Source organism: Lampetra fluviatilis, chromosome 67 (assembly GCF_964198595.1).
Source record: "Lampetra fluviatilis chromosome 67, kcLamFluv1.1, whole genome shotgun sequence".
In the NCBI taxonomy this organism is placed as follows: Eukaryota; Metazoa; Chordata; class Hyperoartia; order Petromyzontiformes; family Petromyzontidae; genus Lampetra; species Lampetra fluviatilis.
The window spans coordinates 3733240-3753339 of NC_136341.1; the positions used below are offsets into that span (position 1 = coordinate 3733240).

The following is a 20100-nucleotide window of genomic DNA, read 5'->3' on the forward strand; positions in this document are numbered from 1 at the left end:
TTCAGCTGGAAGTTCTCCTGCACCGCACAAGGGGGGGGGTCGCGTGGTGGGGGTCGCGTGGGGGGTCGCGTGGGGGGTCGCGTGGGGGGTCGCGTGGGGGGTCGCGTGGGGGGTCGCGTGGGGGGTCGCGTGGGGGGTCGCGTGGGGGGTCGCGTGGGGGGTCGCGTGGGGGGTCGCGTGGGGGGTCGCGTGGGGGGTCGCGTGGGGGGTCGCGTGGGGGGTCGCGTGGGGGGTCGCGTGGGGGGTCGCGTGGGGGGTCGCGTGGGGGGTCGCGTGGGGGGTCGCGTGGGGGGTCGCGTGGGGGGTCGCGTGGGGGGTCGCGTGGGGGGTCGCGTTGGGGGGTCGCGTGGGGGGTCGCGTGGGGGGTCGCGTGGGGGGGTCGCGTGGGGGGTCGCGTGGGGGGGGTCGCGTGGGGGTCGCGTGGGGGTCGCGTGGGGGTCGCGTGGGGGGTCGCGCGTGGGGGGTCGCGCGTGGGGGTCGCGCGTGGGGGTCACGGTGGTGTCACGGGGAGGGTCACGGTGGCCATGTCAGCTTTCATGGCTTTATTTTGGTGATTTCGAAAAGTGTATTGCTTTGGCCATGTTTGTTGTAGTAGTACAGAGTTAGACTGATGGCATTAATCTAAGTTGTCTTGTGGTTGTTGTTGTTGGTTGTTTGACTTGCATCCCACTGGCGATTTTTGCACACAGTGTAGGTGTACGGTGATTTTTATCTGCAATATTTTGCCGTCTTTTCTCGGATTTCCTGTTTGCACTCAGTCACATATTCACTTATTCACTTAGTCACATAGTCACATATTCGCTTTAAGATGTTTACTTGTTCAGCCTCATGAAGGCCGTGTCAGGGTGACGGTGGCCGTGTCAGCCTCACGGTGGCCGTGTCAGGGTGTCGGTGGCCGTGTCAGGGTGACGAAGGCCGTGTCAGGGTGACGGTGGCAGTGTCAGGGTGACGGTGGCCGTGTCAGCCTCACGATGACCGTGTCAGGGTGACGGTGGCCGTGTCAGGGTGACGGTGGCCGTGTCAGGGTGACGGTGGCCGTGTCAGGGTGACGGTGGCCGTGTCAGGGTGACGGTGGCCGTGTCAGGGTGACGGTGGCCGTGTCAGGGTGACGGTGGCCGTGTCAGCCTCACGATGGCCGTGTCAGGGTGACGGTGGCCGTGTCAGGGTGTCGGTGGCCGTGTCAGGGTGTCGGTGGCCGTGTCAGGGTGTCGGTGGCCGTGTCAGGGTGTCGGTGGCCGTGTCAGGGTGTCGGTGGCCGTGTCAGGGTGACGGTGGCCGTGTCAGCCTCACGATGGCCGTGTCAGAGTGACGGTGGCCGTGTCAGGGTGACGGTGGCAGTGTCAGGGTGTCGGTGGCCGTGTCAGCCTCACGATGGCCGTGTCAGGGTGACGGTGGCCGTGTCAGGGTGTCGGTGGCCGTGTCAGGGTGTCGGTGGCCGTGTCAGGGTGTCGGTGGCCGTGTCAGGGTGTCGGTGGCCGTGTCAGGGTGTCGGTGGCCGTGTCAGGGTGACGGTGGCCGTGTCAGCCTCACGGTGGCCGTGTCAGGGTGTCGGTGGCCGTGTCAGGGTGACGGTGGCCGTGTCAGGGTGACGGTGGCAGTGTCAGGGTGACGGTGGCCGTGTCAGCCTCACGATGGCCGTGTCAGGGTGACGGTGGCCGTGTCAGGGTGACGGTGGCCGTGTCAGGGTGTCGGTGGCCGTGTCAGGGTGACGGTGGCAGTGTCAGGGTGACGGTGGCCGTGTCAGCCTCACGGTGGCCGTGTCAGGGTGAAGGTGGCCGTGTCAGGGTGACGAAGGCCGTGTCAGGGTGACGGTGGCAGTGTCAGGGTGACGGTGGCCGTGTCAGCCTCACGATGCCCGTGTAAGGGTGACGGTGGCCGTGTCAGGGTGACGGTGGCCGTGTCAGGGTGACGGTGGCCGTGTCAGGGTGACGGTGGCCGTGTCAGGGTGACGGTGGCCGTGTCAGGGTGACGGTGGCCGTGTCAGGGTGACGGTGGCCGTGTCAGCCTCACGATGGCCGTGTCAGGGTGACGGTGGCCGTGTCAGGGTGTCGGTGGCCGTGTCAGGGTGACGAAGGCCGTGTCAGGGTGACGGTGGCAGTGTCAGGGTGACGGTGGCCGTGTCAGCCTCACGATGACCGTGTCAGGGTGACGGTGGCCGTGTCAGGGTGACGGTGGCCGTGTCAGGGTGACGGTGGCCGTGTCAGGGTGACGGTGGCCGTGTCAGGGTGACGGTGGCCGTGTCAGGGTGACGGTGGCCGTGTCAGGGTGACGGTGGCCGTGTCAGCCTCACGATGGCCGTGTCAGGGTGACGGTGGCCGTGTCAGGGTGTCGGTGGCCGTGTCAGGGTGTCGGTGGCCGTGTCAGGGTGTCGGTGGCCGTGTCAGGGTGTCGGTGGCCGTGTCAGGGTGTCGGTGGCCGTGTCAGGGTGTCGGTGGCCGTGTCAGGGTGACGGTGGCCGTGTCAGCCTCACGATGGCCGTGTCAGAGTGACGGTGGCCGTGTCAGGGTGACGGTGGCAGTGTCAGGGTGTCGGTGGCCGTGTCAGCCTCACGATGGCCGTGTCAGGGTGACGGTGGCCGTGTCAGGGTGTCGGTGGCCGTGTCAGGGTGTCGGTGGCCGTGTCAGGGTGTCGGTGGCCGTGTCAGGGTGTCGGTGGCCGTGTCAGGGTGACGGTGGCCGTGTCAGCCTCACGGTGGCCGTGTCAGGGTGTCGGTGGCCGTGTCAGGGTGACGGTGGCCGTGTCAGGGTGACGGTGGCAGTGTCAGGGTGACGGTGGCCGTGTCAGCCTCACGATGGCCGTGTCAGGGTGACGGTGGCCGTGTCAGGGTGACGGTGGCCGTGTCAGGGTGTCGGTGGCCGTGTCAGGGTGACGGTGGCAGTGTCAGGGTGACGGTGGCCGTGTCAGCCTCACGGTGGCCGTGTCAGGGTGAAGGTGGCCGTGTCAGGGTGACGAAGGCCGTGTCAGGGTGACGGTGGCAGTGTCAGGGTGACGGTGGCCGTGTCAGCCTCACGATGCCCGTGTAAGGGTGACGGTGGCCGTGTCAGGGTGACGGTGGCCGTGTCAGGGTGACGGTGGCCGTGTCAGGGTGACGGTGGCCGTGTCAGGGTGACGGTGGCCGTGTCAGGGTGACGGTGGCCGTGTCAGGGTGACGGTGGCCGTGTCAGGGTGACGGTGGCCGTGTCAGGGTGACGGTGGCCGTGTCAGCCTCACGATGGCCGTGTCAGGGTGACGGTGGCCGTGTCAGGGTGTCGGTGGCCGTGTCAGGGTGTCGGTGGCCGTGTCAGGGTGTCGGTGGCCGTGTCAGGGTGTCGGTGGCCGTGTCAGGGTGTCGGTGGCCGTGTCAGCCTCACGATGGCCGTGTCAGGGTGACGTGGCCGTGTCAGGGTGTCGGTGGCCGTGTCAGGGTGTCGGTGGCCGTGTCAGGGTGTCGGTGGCCGTGTCAGGGTGTCGGTGGCCGTGTCAGGGTGACGGTGGCCGTGTCAGGGTGACGGTAGCCGTGTCAGCCTCACGGTGGCCGTGTCAGGGTGACGGTGGCCGTGTCAGCCTCACGGTGGCCGTGTCAGGGTGTCGGTGGCCGTGTCAGGGTGACGGTGGCCGTGTCAGGGTGTCGGTGGCCGTGTCAGGGTGACGGTGGCCGTGTCAGGGTGACGGTGGCCGTGTCAGGGTCTCGGTGGCCGTGTCAGGGTGTCGGTGGCCGTGTCAGGGTGTCGGTGGCCGTGTCAGGGTGACGGTGGCCGTGTCAGGGTGACGGGCGCTCACCTGCACCTCCACCATCCAGTCGACGAGGATGGCGCGCATCTCGGCGTTGAGGTCCGCCTGGCGCTCCATGTAGGGCTCCAGCGAGAACTTGTCCTGCACGCACAGCACACACACAGCACGCACAGCTAGTACATACACACACAGCTAGTACACACACAGCACGCACAGCACGCACAGCTAGTACACACACAGCACACACAGCTAGTACACACACACACACAGCTAGTACACACACACACACAGCTAGTACACACACACACACACAGCACGCACAGCACGCACAGCACGCACAGCACACACAGCACGCACAGCTAGTACACACACACACACAGCACGCACAGCTAGTACACACACACAGCTAGTACACACAGCACGCACAGCACACACAGCACGCACAGCTAGTACACACACACACACAGCACGCACAGCTAGTACACACACACACACAGCTAGTACACACACACACACACAGCACGCACAGCACGCACAGCACGCACAGCACACACACAGCTAGTACACACACACACAGTACACACACACACACACACAGCACACAGCTAGTACACACACAGCTAGTACACACACACAGCTAGTACACACACACACAGCACACACACACAGCACACAGCACGCACAGCACACACAGCACACACAGCTAGTACACACACACACAGTACACACACACACACAGCTAGTACACACACACACACAGCTAGTACACACAGCACGCACAGCTAGTACACACACACACACACAGCTAGTATACACACACACACAGCTAGTATACACACACACAGCTAGTACACACACACACACAGCTAGTATACACACACACAGCTAGTACACACACACACACAGCTAGTACACACACACACACACAGCTAGTATACACACACACAGCTAGTACACACACACACACACAGCTAGTATACACACACAGCTAGTACACACACACACACACAGCTAGTACACACACACAGCTAGTACACACACACACACACAGCTAGTACACACACACACACACACAGCACGCACAGCTAGTACACACACACACACACACAGCTAGTACACACACACACACACAGCGCACACAGCTAGTACACACACACACACACACAGCTAGTACACACACACACAGCACACACAGCACGCACAGCTAGTACACACACACAGCTAGTACACACACACACACACAGCTAGTATACACACACAGCTAGTACACACACACACACACAGCTAGTACACACACACAGCTAGTACACACACACACACACACAGCTAGTATACACACACACAGCTAGTACACACACACACACACAGCTAGTATACACACAGACAGCTAGTACACACACACAGCTAGTACACACACAGCTAGTATACACACACAGCTAGTATACACACACAGCTAGTATACACACACAGCTAGTATACACACACACACACACACAGCTAGTATACACACACACACAGCTAGTACACACACACAGCTAGTACACACACACACACAGCTAGTATACACACACAGCTAGTATACACACACACACACACACAGCTAGTACACACACACACAGCTAGTACACACACACAGCTAGTACACACACACACACACAGCTAGTATACACACACACAGCTAGTACACACACACAGCTAGTACACACACACAGCTAGTATACACACACACAGCTAGTACACACACACACAGCTAGTATACACACACACAGCTAGTATACACACACACACACAGCTAGTATACACACACACAGCTAGTACACACACACACACACAGCTAGTATACACACACACAGCTAGTACACACACACACACACAGCTAGTATACACACACACAGCTAGTACACACACACAGCTAGTACACACACACACACACAGCTAGTACACACACACAGCTAGTATACACACACACAGCTAGTATACACACACACAGCTAGTATACACACACACAGCTAGTATACACACACAGCTAGTATACACACACACAGCTAGTATACACACACACACAGCTAGTATACACACACACAGCTAGTATACACACACACAGCTAGTATACACACACACAGCTAGTATACACACACAGCTAGTATACACACACACAGCTAGTACACACACACAGCGCACACACACACACAGCTAGTACACACACACACAGCTAGTACACACACACAGCTAGTACACACACACAGCTAGTACACACACACACAGCTAGTACACACACACAGCTAGTACACACACACAGCGCACACACACACAGCTAGTACACACACACAGCTAGTACACACACAGCTAGTATACACGTACACACACAGCTAGTATACACACACACACACAGCTAGTACACACACACAGCTAGTACACACACAGCTAGTATACACACACACACACAGCTAGTATACACACACACAGCTAGTATACACACACACAGCTAGTACACAGCACACAGCTAGTACACACACACACAGCTAGTACACACACACACAGCTAGTACACACACACAGCTAGTACACAGCACACAGCTAGTACACACACACACACACAGCTAGTACACAGCACACAGCTAGTACACACACACACAGCTAGTATACACACACACAGCTAGTACACACACACACAGCTAGTACACACACACACAGCTAGTACACACACACAGCTAGTACACACACACACAGCTAGTATACACACACACAGCTAGTACACACACACACAGCTAGTACACACACACACAGCTAGTATACACACACACACAGCTAGTATACACACACACAGCTAGTACACACACACAGCTAGTATACACACACACACACAGCTAGTACACACACACACAGCTAGTATACACACACACAGCTAGTACACACACACAGCTAGTACACACACACAGCTAGTACACACACAGCTAGTATACACACACACACACAGCTAGTACACACACAGCTAGTACACACACAGCTAGTATACACACACACAGCTAGTACACACAGCTAGTATACACACAGCTAGTATACACACACACAGCTAGTACACACACACAGCTAGTATACACACACACACACAGCTAGTATACACACACACAGCTAGTATACACACACACAGCTAGTATACACACACACAGCTAGTACACACACACACAGCTAGTACACACACACACAGCTAGTATACACACACACAGCTAGTATACACACACACAGCTAGTATACACACACACAGCTAGTATACACACACACAGCTAGTACACACACACAGCTAGTACACACACACACAGCTAGTACACACACACAGCTAGTATACATACACACAGCTAGTATACACACACACAGCTAGTACACACACAGCTAGTATACACACACACAGCTAGTATACACACACACACACAGCTAGTATACACACACACACACAGCTAGTATACACACACACAGCTAGTACACACACACACACACAGCTAGTATACACACACACACACAGCTAGTATACACACACACACACAGCTAGTATACACACACACACACAGCTAGTATACACACACACACACAGCTAGTACACACACACAGCTAGTACACACACACACACAGCTAGTACACACACACAGCTAGTACACACACACACACACAGCTAGTATACACACACACAGCTAGTACACACACACAGCTAGTACACACACACACACACAGCTAGTACACACACACAGCTAGTACACACACACACACACACAGCTAGTACACACACACAGCTAGTATACACACACACAGCTAGTACACACACACACACACAGCTAGTATACACACACACACACAGCTAGTATACACACACACACACAGCTAGTACACACACACAGCTAGTACACACACACACACAGCTAGTACACACACACAGCTAGTACACACACACAGCTAGTATACACACACACACACACAGCTAGTACACACACACAGCTAGTACACACACACACACAGCTAGTACACACACACAGCTAGTACACACAGCACACACAGCGCACACAGCTAGTACACACACACAGCTAGTACACACACACAGCTAGTACACACACACAGCTAGTATACACACACACACAGCTAGTACACACACACAGCTAGTACACACACACACAGCTAGTACACAGCACACACAGCTAGTATACACACACACACAGCTAGTATACACACACACAGCTAGTACACAGCACACACAGCTAGTATACACACACACACAGCTAGTATACACACACACAGCTAGTACACACACAGCTAGTACACACACAGCTAGTATACACACACACAGCTAGTATACACACACACACACAGCTAGTACACACACACAGCTAGTATACACACACACACACAGCTAGTACACACACACAGCTAGTATACACACACACAGCTAGTACACACACACAGCTAGTATACACACACACAGCTAGTATACACACACACAGCTAGTATACACACACACAGCTAGTACACACACAGCTAGTATACACACACACAGCTAGTATACACACACACAGCTAGTACACACACACAGCTAGTACACACACACACAGCTAGTATACACACACACAGCTAGTACACACACACACAGCTAGTACACACACACAGCTAGTACACACACACACAGCTAGTATACACACACACAGCTAGTATACACACACACAGCTAGTACACACACACACAGCTAGTACACACACACACAGCTAGTATACACACACACAGCTAGTATACACACACACAGCTAGTATACACACACACAGCTAGTACACACACACACAGCTAGTATACACACACACAGCTAGTATACACACACACAGCTAGTACACACACAGCTAGTACACACACACACAGCTAGTACACACACAGCTAGTATACACACACACAGCTAGTATACACACACAGCTAGTACACACACACACACACAGCTAGTACACAGCACACAGCTAGTACACACACACACACACAGCTAGTACACACACACAGCTAGTACACACACACACACACAGCACGCACAGCACACACAGCACACAGCTAGTACACAGCACACAGCTAGTACACACACACACACAGCTAGTACACACACACACAGCACGCACAGCACACACAGCACACAGCTAGTACACAGCACACAGCTAGTACACACACACACACAGCTAGTACACACACACACAGCACGCACAGCACACACAGCACACAGCTAGTACACAGCACACAGCTAGTACACACACACACACAGCTAGTACACACACACACAGCACGCACAGCACACACAGCACACAGCTAGTACACACACACACACAGCTAGTACACACACACAGCTAGTACACACACACACACAGCTAGTACACACACACACACACACAGCTAGTACACACACACACACACACAGCTAGTACACACACACACAGCTAGTACACACACACACACACACAGCTAGTACACACACACACACACAGCTAGTACACACACACACAGCTAGTACACACACACACACACACAGCTAGTACACTCACACACAGCACGCACAGCACACACAGCACACAGCTAGTACACAGCACACAGCTAGTACACACACACACAGCACACACACACACACAGCTAGTACACACACACACAGCTAGTACACACGCACACAGCACACACACACACACAGCTAGTACACACACACACAGCACACACACACACACAGCTAGTACACACACACACAGCACACACACACACACAGCTAGTACACACACACACAGCACACACACACACACAGCTAGTACACACACACACAGCACACACACACACACAGCTAGTACACACACACACAGCACACACACACACACAGCTAGTACACACACACACACACAGCTAGTACACACACACACAGCACACACACACACACAGCTAGTACACACACACACAGCACACACACACACACAGCTAGTACACACACACACAGCACACACACACACACAGCTAGTACACACACACACACAGCTAGTACACACACACACAGCACACACACACACACACAGCTAGTACACACACACACAGCACACACACACACACAGCTAGTACACACACACACAGCACACACACACACACAGCTAGTAAACACACACAGCACACACACACACACAGCTAGTACACACACACACACAGCACACACAGCTAGTACACACACACACACAGCACACACAGCTAGTACACACACACAGCTAGTACACACACACACACAGCACACACAGCTAGTACACACACACAGCTAGTACACACACACACACAGCGCACACAGCTAGTACACATAGTACACACAGCACACACAGCTAGTACACACACACAGCTAGTACACACAGTACACACAGCACACACAGCTAGTACACACACACAGCTAGTACACACACGCACAGCACACACAGCTAGTACACACACACAGCGCACACAGCTAGTACACATAGTACACACAGCACACACAGCTAGTACACACACACAGCTAGTACACACAGCACACACAGCACACACAGCTAGTACACACACACAGCTAGTACACATAGTACACACAGCGCACACAGTTCACACAGGTCCCCCACGCAGACGTCAACGGAACGTCGGGGCGAGTGCTGTGACAAGTGAGGAACAGCAGCTACAGCTACAGCAGCTACAGCAGCAGCTACAGCAGCAGCTACAGCAGCAGCAGCAGCTACAGCAGCAGCTACAGCAGCTACAGCAGCAGCAGCTACAGCAGCAGCAGCTACAGCAGCAGCTACAGCAGCTACAGCAGCAGCAGCTACAGCAGCTACAGCAGCAGCAGCTACAGCAGCTACAGCAGCTACAGCAGCTACAGCAGCAGCTACAGCAGCTACAGCAGCTACAGCAGCTGCAGCTACAGCAGCTACAGCAGCTACAGCAGCTACAACAGCAGCAGCTACAGCAGCTACAGCAGCAGCTACAGCAGCTACAGCAGCAGCAGCAGCTACAGCAGCAGCAGCAGCTACAGCAGCAGCAGCTACAGCAGCTACAGCAGCTACAGCAGCTACAGCAGCAGCAGCTACAGCAGCTACAGCAGCAGCTACAGCAGCAGCAGCAGCTACAGCAGCTACAGCAGCAGCAGCTACAGCAGCTACAGCAGCTACAGCAGCTACAGCTACATCAGCTACAGCAGCTACAGCAGCAGCTACAGCAGCTACAGCAGCTACAGCAGCGTGCGTGTGAGCGTGCGGGTGAGCATGTGGGTGAGCGTGTGGGTGAGTGAGCGAGCGTGTGGGCGAGGGTGTGGGTGAGCGTGCGGGTGAGCGTGCGGGTGAGCGTGCGGGTGAGCGTGTGGGTGAGCGTGTGGGTGAGTGAGCGAGCGTGTGGGCGAGGGTGTGGGTGAGCGTGTGTGTGAGCGTGTGGGTGAGCGTGCGGGTGAGCGTGCGGGTGAGCGTGCGGGTGAGCGTGCGGGTGAGTGAGCGAGCGTGTGGGCGAGGGTGTGGGTGAGCGTGTGTGTGAGCATGTGGGTGAGTGAGCGTGTGGGTGAGCGTGTGGGTGAGCTTGTGGGTGAGCGTGCGGGTGAGCGAGCGTGTGAGCGAGCGTGTGGGCGAGCGTGTGAGCGAGCGTGTGGGTGAGCGAGCGTGTGGGTGAGCGTGTGGGTGAGCGTGTGGGTGAGCGTGCGGGTGAGCGAGCGTGTGGGTGAGCGTGCGGGTGAGCGTGCGGGTGAGCGTGCGTGTGAGCGTGTGGGTGAGCGTGCGGGTGAGCGTGCGGGTGAGCGTGCGGGTGAGCGTGTGGGTGAGTGAGCGAGCGTGTGGGCGAGGGTGTGGGTGAGCGTGTGTGTGAGCGTGTGGGTGGGGTGAGCGTGTGGGTGAGCGTGTGTGTGAGCGTGTGGGTGGGTGAGCGTGTGGGTGAGCGTGCGTGTGAGCGTGTGGGTGAGCGTGTGGGTGAGCGTGTGGGTGAGCGTGCGGGTGAGCGTGCGGGTGAGCGTGTGAGCGAGCGTGTGGGTGAGCGTGTGGGTGAGCGTGTGGGTGAGCGTGTGAGCGAGCGTGTGAGCGAGCGTGTGGGTGAGCGTGTGGGTGAGCGTGTGGGTGAGCGTGCGGGGTGAGCGTGTGAGCGAGCGTGCGGGTGAGCGTGTGGGTGAGCGTGTGGGTAAGCGTGTGGGTAAGCGTGTGGGTGAGCGTGCGGGTGAGCGTGTGGGTGAGTGAGCGAGCGTGTGGGCGAGGGTGTGGGTAAGCGTGTGGGTGAGCGTGCGGGTGAGCGTGTGGGTGAGTGAGCGAGCGTGTGGGCGAGGGTGTGGGTGAGCGTGTGTGTGAGCGTGTGGGTGAGTGAGCGTGTGGGTGAGCGTGTGGGTGAGCGTGCGGGTGAGCGAGCGTGTGGGTGAGCGTGTGGGTGAGCGTGTGGGTGAGCGTGCGGGTGAGCGTGTGAGCGAGCGTGTGAGCGAGCGTGTGGGTGAGCGTGTGGGCGAGCGTGTGTGTGAGCGTGTGGGTGAGCGAGCGTGTGGGTGAGCGTGTGGGTGAGCGTGTGGGTGAGCGTGTGGGTGAGCGTGTGGGTGAGCGTGTGGGTGAGCGTGCGGGTGAGCGTGCGGGTGAGCGAGCGTGTGGGTGAGCGTGTGAGCGAGCGTGTGGGTGAGCGTGCGGGTGAGCGTGTGAGCGAGCGTGTGGGTGAGCGAGCGTGTGAGCGAGCGGGTGAGCGAGCGTGTGGGTGAGCGTGTGGGTGAGCGTGTGGGTGAGCGTGCGGGTGAGCGAGCGGGTGAGCGAGCGTGTGGGTGAGCGTGTGGGTGAGCGTGTGGGTGAGCGTGTGGGTGAGCGTGTGGGTGAGCGTGTGGGGCGAGCGTGTGAGCGAGCGTGTGGGTGAGCGAGCGTGTGGGTGAGCGAGCGTGTGAGCGAGCGGGGTGAGCGAGCGTGTGGGTGAGCGTGTGGGTGAGCGTGTGGGTGAGCGTGCGGGTGAGCGAGCGGGTGAGCGAGCGTGTGGGTGAGCGTGTGGGTGAGCGTGTGGGTGAGCGTGCGGGTGAGCGAGCGTGTGAGCGAGCGTGTGGGTGAGCGTGTGGGCGAGCGTGTGAGCGAGCGTGTGGGTGAGCGTGTGGGTGAGCGTGCGGGTGAGCGAGCGCCCTCACCTCCCGCCGCTTCATGTAGAGGAACACGGAGGGTGCGTACTCGGAGCACTGCAGCGGGTCACCCTTCCCCGACTCCTCCTCCTCCTCCACCTCCACCACCTCCACCACCTCCTCGTCCACCTCCTCGTCCACCTCCTCGTCCACCTCCTCGTCCACCTCCTCCTCCTCGTCCTCTGTATCGGCGTTGCCGGGAGCGGCGCTGTCCCCCGACGTGGGTGAACCCCGGCACAGCACGGCAGCCTGCGGAGCAGCAGAGCGGGGCAGCAGCAGCAGAGGAGGGCAGCAGCAGAGGGGGGCAGCAGAGGGGCAACAGAGGGGGGGCAGCAGAGGGGGGCAGCAGCAGCAGAGGGGCAGCAGAGGGGGGCAGCAGCAGCAGAGGGGCAGCAGAGGGGGGCAGCAGCAGAGGGGGGCAGCAGCAGAGGGGGGCAGCAGAGGGGCAACAGAGGGGGGGGCAGCAGAGGGGGGCAGCAGAGGGGGCAGCAGCAGAGGGGGGCAGCAGCAGAGGGGGGCAGCAGAGGGGGGCAGCAGCAGAGGGGGCAGCAGCAGAGGGGGGCAGCAGAGGGGCAGCAGTCACGCTGAGGTCACGAAGGCCGGGTCACTGGGTCCATCATGGCCGTGTCAGGGTCACGGTGGCCGTGTCAGGGTGACGGCGGCCGTGTCAGGGTCACGGTGGCCGTGTCAGGGTGACGGCGGCCGTGTCAGGGTCACGGTGGCCGTGTCAGGGTCCATCATGGCCGTGTCAGGGTCACGGTGGCCGTGTCAGGGTCACGGTGGCCGTGTCAGGGTGACGGCGGCCGGGTTCATAACGGCGGTATCACCTCTTCGCTGCTGTCAGACACCCGCCCGCTGTCAGCCTCCTCCTCCTCCTCTTCCTCCACCTCCTCCACCACCTTCACCACCTCCACCACTTCCTTGCTCTCCACCACCACCACCACCACCTCCTCCTCCTCCTCCACCTCCACCTCCTCCTCCTCCTCTGCCTCCTCCTCCTGCTCCTGCCGAGCGGTGGCGGTGTCGGTCTGGGCGTGAGGACTGCAAAGCAGATCGCTCGCAATCCACTTCACCCGTGCGGGGACACTGGGAGAGGGGAGGGGGGGGAGGAGAGGGGGGAGAGGGAGGAGGGGGGAGGGGAGGGAGGGGAGGGAGGGGAGGAGGAGAGGGAGGGGAGGGGGGGGAGGGGAGGGGGGGGAGGGAGGGGGAGGGAGGGGAGGAGGAGAGGGAGGGGAGGGGGGGGAGGGAGGGGAGGGGGGGGAGGGAGGGGAGGGGGGGGAGGGAGGGGAGGGGGGGGAGGGAGGGGAGGGGAGGAGGAGAGGGGGGGGAGAGGGAGTGGAGGAGAGTGGAGGGAGGAGAGGGAGGGGAGGGGGGGGAGGGAGGGGAGGAGGAGAGGGAGGGGAGGGGGGGGGAGGGAGGGGAGGGGAGGAGGAGAGGGGGGGGAGAGGGAGTGGAGGAGAGTGGAGGGAGGAGAGGGAGGGGAGGGGGGGGAGGGAGGGGAGGAGGAGAGGGGGGGGAGAGGGAGTGGAGGAGAGTGGAGGGAGGAGAGGGAGGGGAGGGGGGGGAGGGAGGGGAGGAGGAGAGGGAGGGGAGGGGAGGGGGGGGAGGGAGGGGAGGGGAGGAGGAGAGGGGGGGGAGAGGGAGTGGAGGAGAGTGGAGGGAGGAGAGGGAGGGGAGGGGGGGGAGGGAGGGGAGGGGGAGGAGAGGGGAGAGAGGAGAGGGAGGGGGGGGAGAGGGAGGGGGGGGGGAGGGAGGGGGGGGGAGGGAGGAGAGGGAGGGGAGGAGGAGAGGGAGGGGAGGGGAGGAGGAGAGGGGGGGGGGGAGGGAGGGGAGGGGGAGGAGAGGGGAGAGAGGAGAGGGAGGGGGGGGAGAGGGAGGGGGGGGGGAGGGAGGGGGGGGAGGGAGGAGAGGGAGGAGAGGGAGGGGAGGGGGGGGAGGGGGGGGGAGGAGAGGGGAGAGAGGAGAGGGAGGGGGGGGAGAGGGAGGGGGGGGGAGGGAGGGGGGGGAGAGGGAGTGGAGGAGAGTGGAGGGAGGAGAGGGAGGGGGGGGGGAGGGAGGAGAGGGGGGGGGGAGGAGAGGGGAGAGAGGAGAGGGAGGGGGGGGGAGGGAGGGGGGGGGGGAGGGAGGAGAGGGGGGGGAGGAGAGGGAGGGGATGGAGGAGGAGAGGGGGGAGGGGAGGGAGGGTCACCGACTGGCACACCCTTAGTCGTCTGAGTGAACGAGCGGCTCCATGATGGCCGTGCCAGAGACTCGATGGGATTCTGGGTTTGAGGCCTGGTCCTGGCTCTCTGTGTCTAGCACACAAAGACAAAGTTCCCCCGTGTAGCCTTTACCAGACTGGAGGGGAAAGTGATCCTCTCGGCGCTACCCCGGGGTAACCGACTGGCCGATGCAACTCAATGTTTCGTTACCAATCAATCCGTAACCAGTGCCACCGTCACAAAATCCGTCATCGCAAAATTAAACTTCGAATTGCGCGTCTTGTCCAGCTCGTAGAGACGAGTCCATTCCCGCAGCGCTGGCCATCAACAGACGAAGGGCGACATCATCACGGCCATCGTGCGAGGGCCCGGGTCCCGCCGTGAGCTTCAAGCGTCGTCACTGTGGCACGCGACGGGGTGGGAGGCCAGCCCCAACACGCCTGTCCGCCTTTGTCTCTCCCCAGTGGCGATGTTTACTCATTTGAGGCCGAGTCGACCTAGGCGAGGCCCAGGACCAGTTGAGACAATCCGTGAGCGGGAATCGAACTCGGGTCGCCGGGTTCGTAGCGCGGTGGGCGGCCGCTCACAGACACACAGACTCACGCAGACACACAGACACATGTACACACAGACACACGTACACACACAGACACGTACACGCAGACACGTACACAGACACACAGACACGTACACGCAGACACGCACACACAGACACGTACACACAGACACACACTGACACGTACACACTGACACGTACACACAGACACGCACACGCAGACACACAGACACACACACACACACAGACACGTACACGCAGACACAGACACACAAAGACACAAAAACACAGACACACGTACACGCAGACACACAGACACGTACACAGACCCACGCAGACACGTACACGCAGACACACACAGACACGTACACGCAGACACGCACAGACACGTACACGCAGACACGTACACGCAGACACGTACACACAGACACACACAGACACGCACACGCAGACACACGCAGACACACACAGACACACACAAACACGCACAGACACACGCAGACACACACAGACACGTACACGCAGATACACACAGACACGCACACGCAGACACGTACACGCAGACACACACAGACACGTACACGCAGACACACACAGACACGTACACGCAGATACACACAGACACGCACACGCAGACACGTACACGCAGATACACACAGACACGTACACGCAGACACGTACACGCAGACACACACAGACACGTACACGCAGACACACACAGACACGTACACGCAGACACGTACACGCAGACACACACAGACACGTACACGCAGACACGTACACACAGACACACACAGACACGTACACGCAGACACACACAGACACGTACACGCAGACACGTACACAGACACACACAGACACGTACACGCAGACACGCACAGACACGCACACGCAGACACACACAGACACGTACACGCAGACACGTACACACAGACACGCACACACAGACACGCACAGACACACGCAGACACGTACACGCAGACACACACAGACACGTACACACAGACACACACAGACACGCACACGCAGACACGTACACGCACACACACACACAGACACACACAGACACGCACACGCAGACACACGCACACACGTACACACAGACACACACAGACACACACAGACACGTACACACAGACACACACAGACACGCACACGCAGACACACACAGACACGCACACGCAGACACACGCACACACACACAGACACGTACACGCAGACACACACAGACACGTACACACAGACACACACACGCAGACACACACAGACACGCACACGCAGACACACGCAGACACGTACACGCAGACACACACAGACACGTACACACAGACACACACAGACACGTACACACAGACACGCACACGCAGACACGCACAGACACACACAGACACGTACACACAGACACACACAGACACGTACACACAGACACACACAGACACGTACATGCAGACACGTACACGCAGACACACACAGACACGCACACGCAGACACACGCACACACACACAGACACGTACACACAGACACACACAGACACGCACACGCAGACACGCACACGCAGACACGCACAGACACGTACACGCAGACACACGCAGACACGTACACGCAGACACGTACACAGACACGTACACGCAGACACGTACACGCAGACACACACAGACACGCACACGCAGACACGTACACGCAGACACGTACACAGACACGTACACGCAGACACGTACACGCAGACACACACAGACACGCACACGCAGACACGCACAGACACACACAGACACGTACACACAGACACACACAGACACGTACACACAGACACACACAGACACGTACACGCAGACACGTACACGCAGACACACACAGACACGCACACGCAGACACACGCACACACACACACAGACACGTACACACAGACACACACAGACACGCACACGCAGACACGCACACGCAGACACGCACAGACACATACACGCAGACACACGCAGACACGTACACGCAGACACGTACACACAGACACACACAGACACGTACACGCAGACACACACAGACACGCACACGCAGACACACACACGCAGACACGTACACGCAGACACACACAGACACGTACACACAGACACACACAGACACGCACACGCAGACACACACACGCAGACACGCAGACACACACAGACACGTACACACAGACACACACAGACACGCACACGCAGACACGTACACGCAGACACACACAGACACGTACACACAGACACACACAGACACGCACACACAGACACGCACAGACACGCACACGCAGACACGTACACGCAGACACACACAGACACGTACACACAGACACACACAGACACGCACAGACACGCACACGCAGACACGTACACGCAGACACACACAGACACGTACACACAGACACACACAGACACGCACAGACACGCACACGCAGACACGTACACGCAGACACACACAGACACGTACACACAGACACACACAGACACGCACAAACACGCACACGCAGACACGTACACGCAGACACACACAGACACGTACACGCAGACACGTACACGCAGACACACACAGACACGTACACACAGACACACACAGACACGCACAGACACGCACACGCAGACACGTACACGCAGACACACACAGACACGTACACACAGACACACACAGACACGCACACACAGACACGCACACGCAGACACACACAAACACGTACACACAGACACACACAGACACGTACACACAGACACGCACACGCAGACACACACAGACACGTACACGCAGACACGTACACACAGACACGTACACGCAGACACGTACACGCAGACACACACAGACACGCACACACAGACACACACAGACACGCAAACGCAGACGTAGAGAAACACACACAGACCAGGCAGCTGCAGACAGTTCGAGAGAGAGAGCTTTGCCGGCGAGCGGCCGTCTCTCACCTCTCGGCGATGACGTCCCCGGCGCATCTCCGGCTCGCCGCCTTCCGCACCTGCCTCCTCGCCACCTCGTCCTGCACCTCGTCCTTGTTCTGCGTCCGCGAGGGCGCCGTGGGGAGACACAGAGACACAGAGACACAGTGAGACAGTGAGACAGAGTCACTGAGACACAGAGAGACAGAGTCACAGAGACACAGAGACACAGTGAGACAGTGAGACAGTGAGACAGTGAGACAGTGAGACAGTGAGACAGTGAGACAGAGTCACTGAGACACAGAGAGACAGTGAGACAGTGAGACAGTGAGACAGAGTCACAGAGACACAGAGAGACAGAGAGACAGAGTCACAGAGACACAGAGAGACAGAGTCACAGAGACACAGAGACACAGAGAGACACAGAGAGACACAGAGACACAGAGAGACAGAGAGACACAGAGAGACAGAGAGACAGAGTCACAGAGACACAGAGACACAGAGAGACAGAGTCACAGAGACACAGAGAGACACAGAGAGACACAGAGACACAAAGAGACAGAGAGACACAGAGAGACAGAGAGACAGAGTCACAGAGACACAGAGAGACAGAGTCACAGAGACACAGAGAGACAGAGACACAGAGAGACACAGAGACACAGAGACACAGAGAGACAGTGAGACAGTGAGACAGTGAGACAGAGTCACAGAGACACAGAGACACAGAGAGACACAGAGAGACACAGAGACACAGAGAGACAGAGAGACACAGAGAGACAGAGAGACAGAGTCACAGAGACACAGAGACACAGAGAGACAGAGTCACAGAGACACAGAGAGACACAGAGAGACACAGAGACACAAAGAGACAGAGAGACACAGAGAGACAGAGAGACAGAGTCACAGAGACACAGAGAGACAGAGTCACAGAGACACAGAGAGACAGAGACACAGAGAGACACAGAGACACAAAGACACAGAGACACAGAGAGACAGTGAGACAGTGAGACAGTGAGACAGAGTCACAGAGACACAGAGAGACAGAGAGACAGAGACACAGAGACACAGAGAGACAGAGTCACAGAGACACAGAGAGACAGTGAGACAGAGAGACAGAGAGACAGAGTCACAGAGACACAGAGTCACAGAGAGACACAGAGACACAGAGACACAGAGAGACAGAGACACAGAGAGACAGTGAGACAGTGAGACAGTGAGACAGAGTCACAGAGACACAGAGAGACAGAGAGACACAGAGACACAGAGACACAGAGAGACAGAGACACAGAGAGACAGTGAGACAGTGAGACAGTGAGACAGAGTCACAGAGACACAGAGAGACAGAGAGACAGAGTCACAGAGACACAGAGACACAGAGAGACAGAGTCACAGAGACACAGAGAGACACAGAGACACAGAGACACAGAGACACAGAGACACCCAGAAACAGTGAGACAGAGACACAGAGACACAGAGACACAGTGACACAGAGACACAGTGACACAGAGACACAGAGAGACACAGACACACAGAGAGACAGTGAGACAGAGAGACAGAGTCACAGAGAGACACAGAGACACAGAGTCACAGAGACACAGAGACACAGAGACACAGAGT

The 20100-nt window shown here is 58.1% G+C and overlaps 1 protein-coding gene across 1 annotated transcript in view; it reads right to left on the reverse strand.

Moving 5' to 3' along the window:
* The window catches only part of LOC144952398 (G2/mitotic-specific cyclin-B3-like), a 53217-nt gene that overhangs the window by 25398 nt on the left and 7719 nt on the right, over nt 1–20100 (reverse strand). The window contains exons 4-8 of the mRNA XM_078882793.1: nt 18514–18602; nt 13806–13899; nt 12823–12987; nt 3760–3852; nt 1–17 (exon numbers count right to left, since the gene is read on the reverse strand). The exon at nt 1–17 is cut by the window's left edge and continues 121 nt beyond it. Coding sequence (XP_078738919.1) covers nt 1–17; nt 3760–3852; nt 12823–12987; nt 13806–13899; nt 18514–18602 — 458 coding nt within the window. The remainder of the gene's footprint in view (nt 18–3759; nt 3853–12822; nt 12988–13805; nt 13900–18513; nt 18603–20100) is intronic.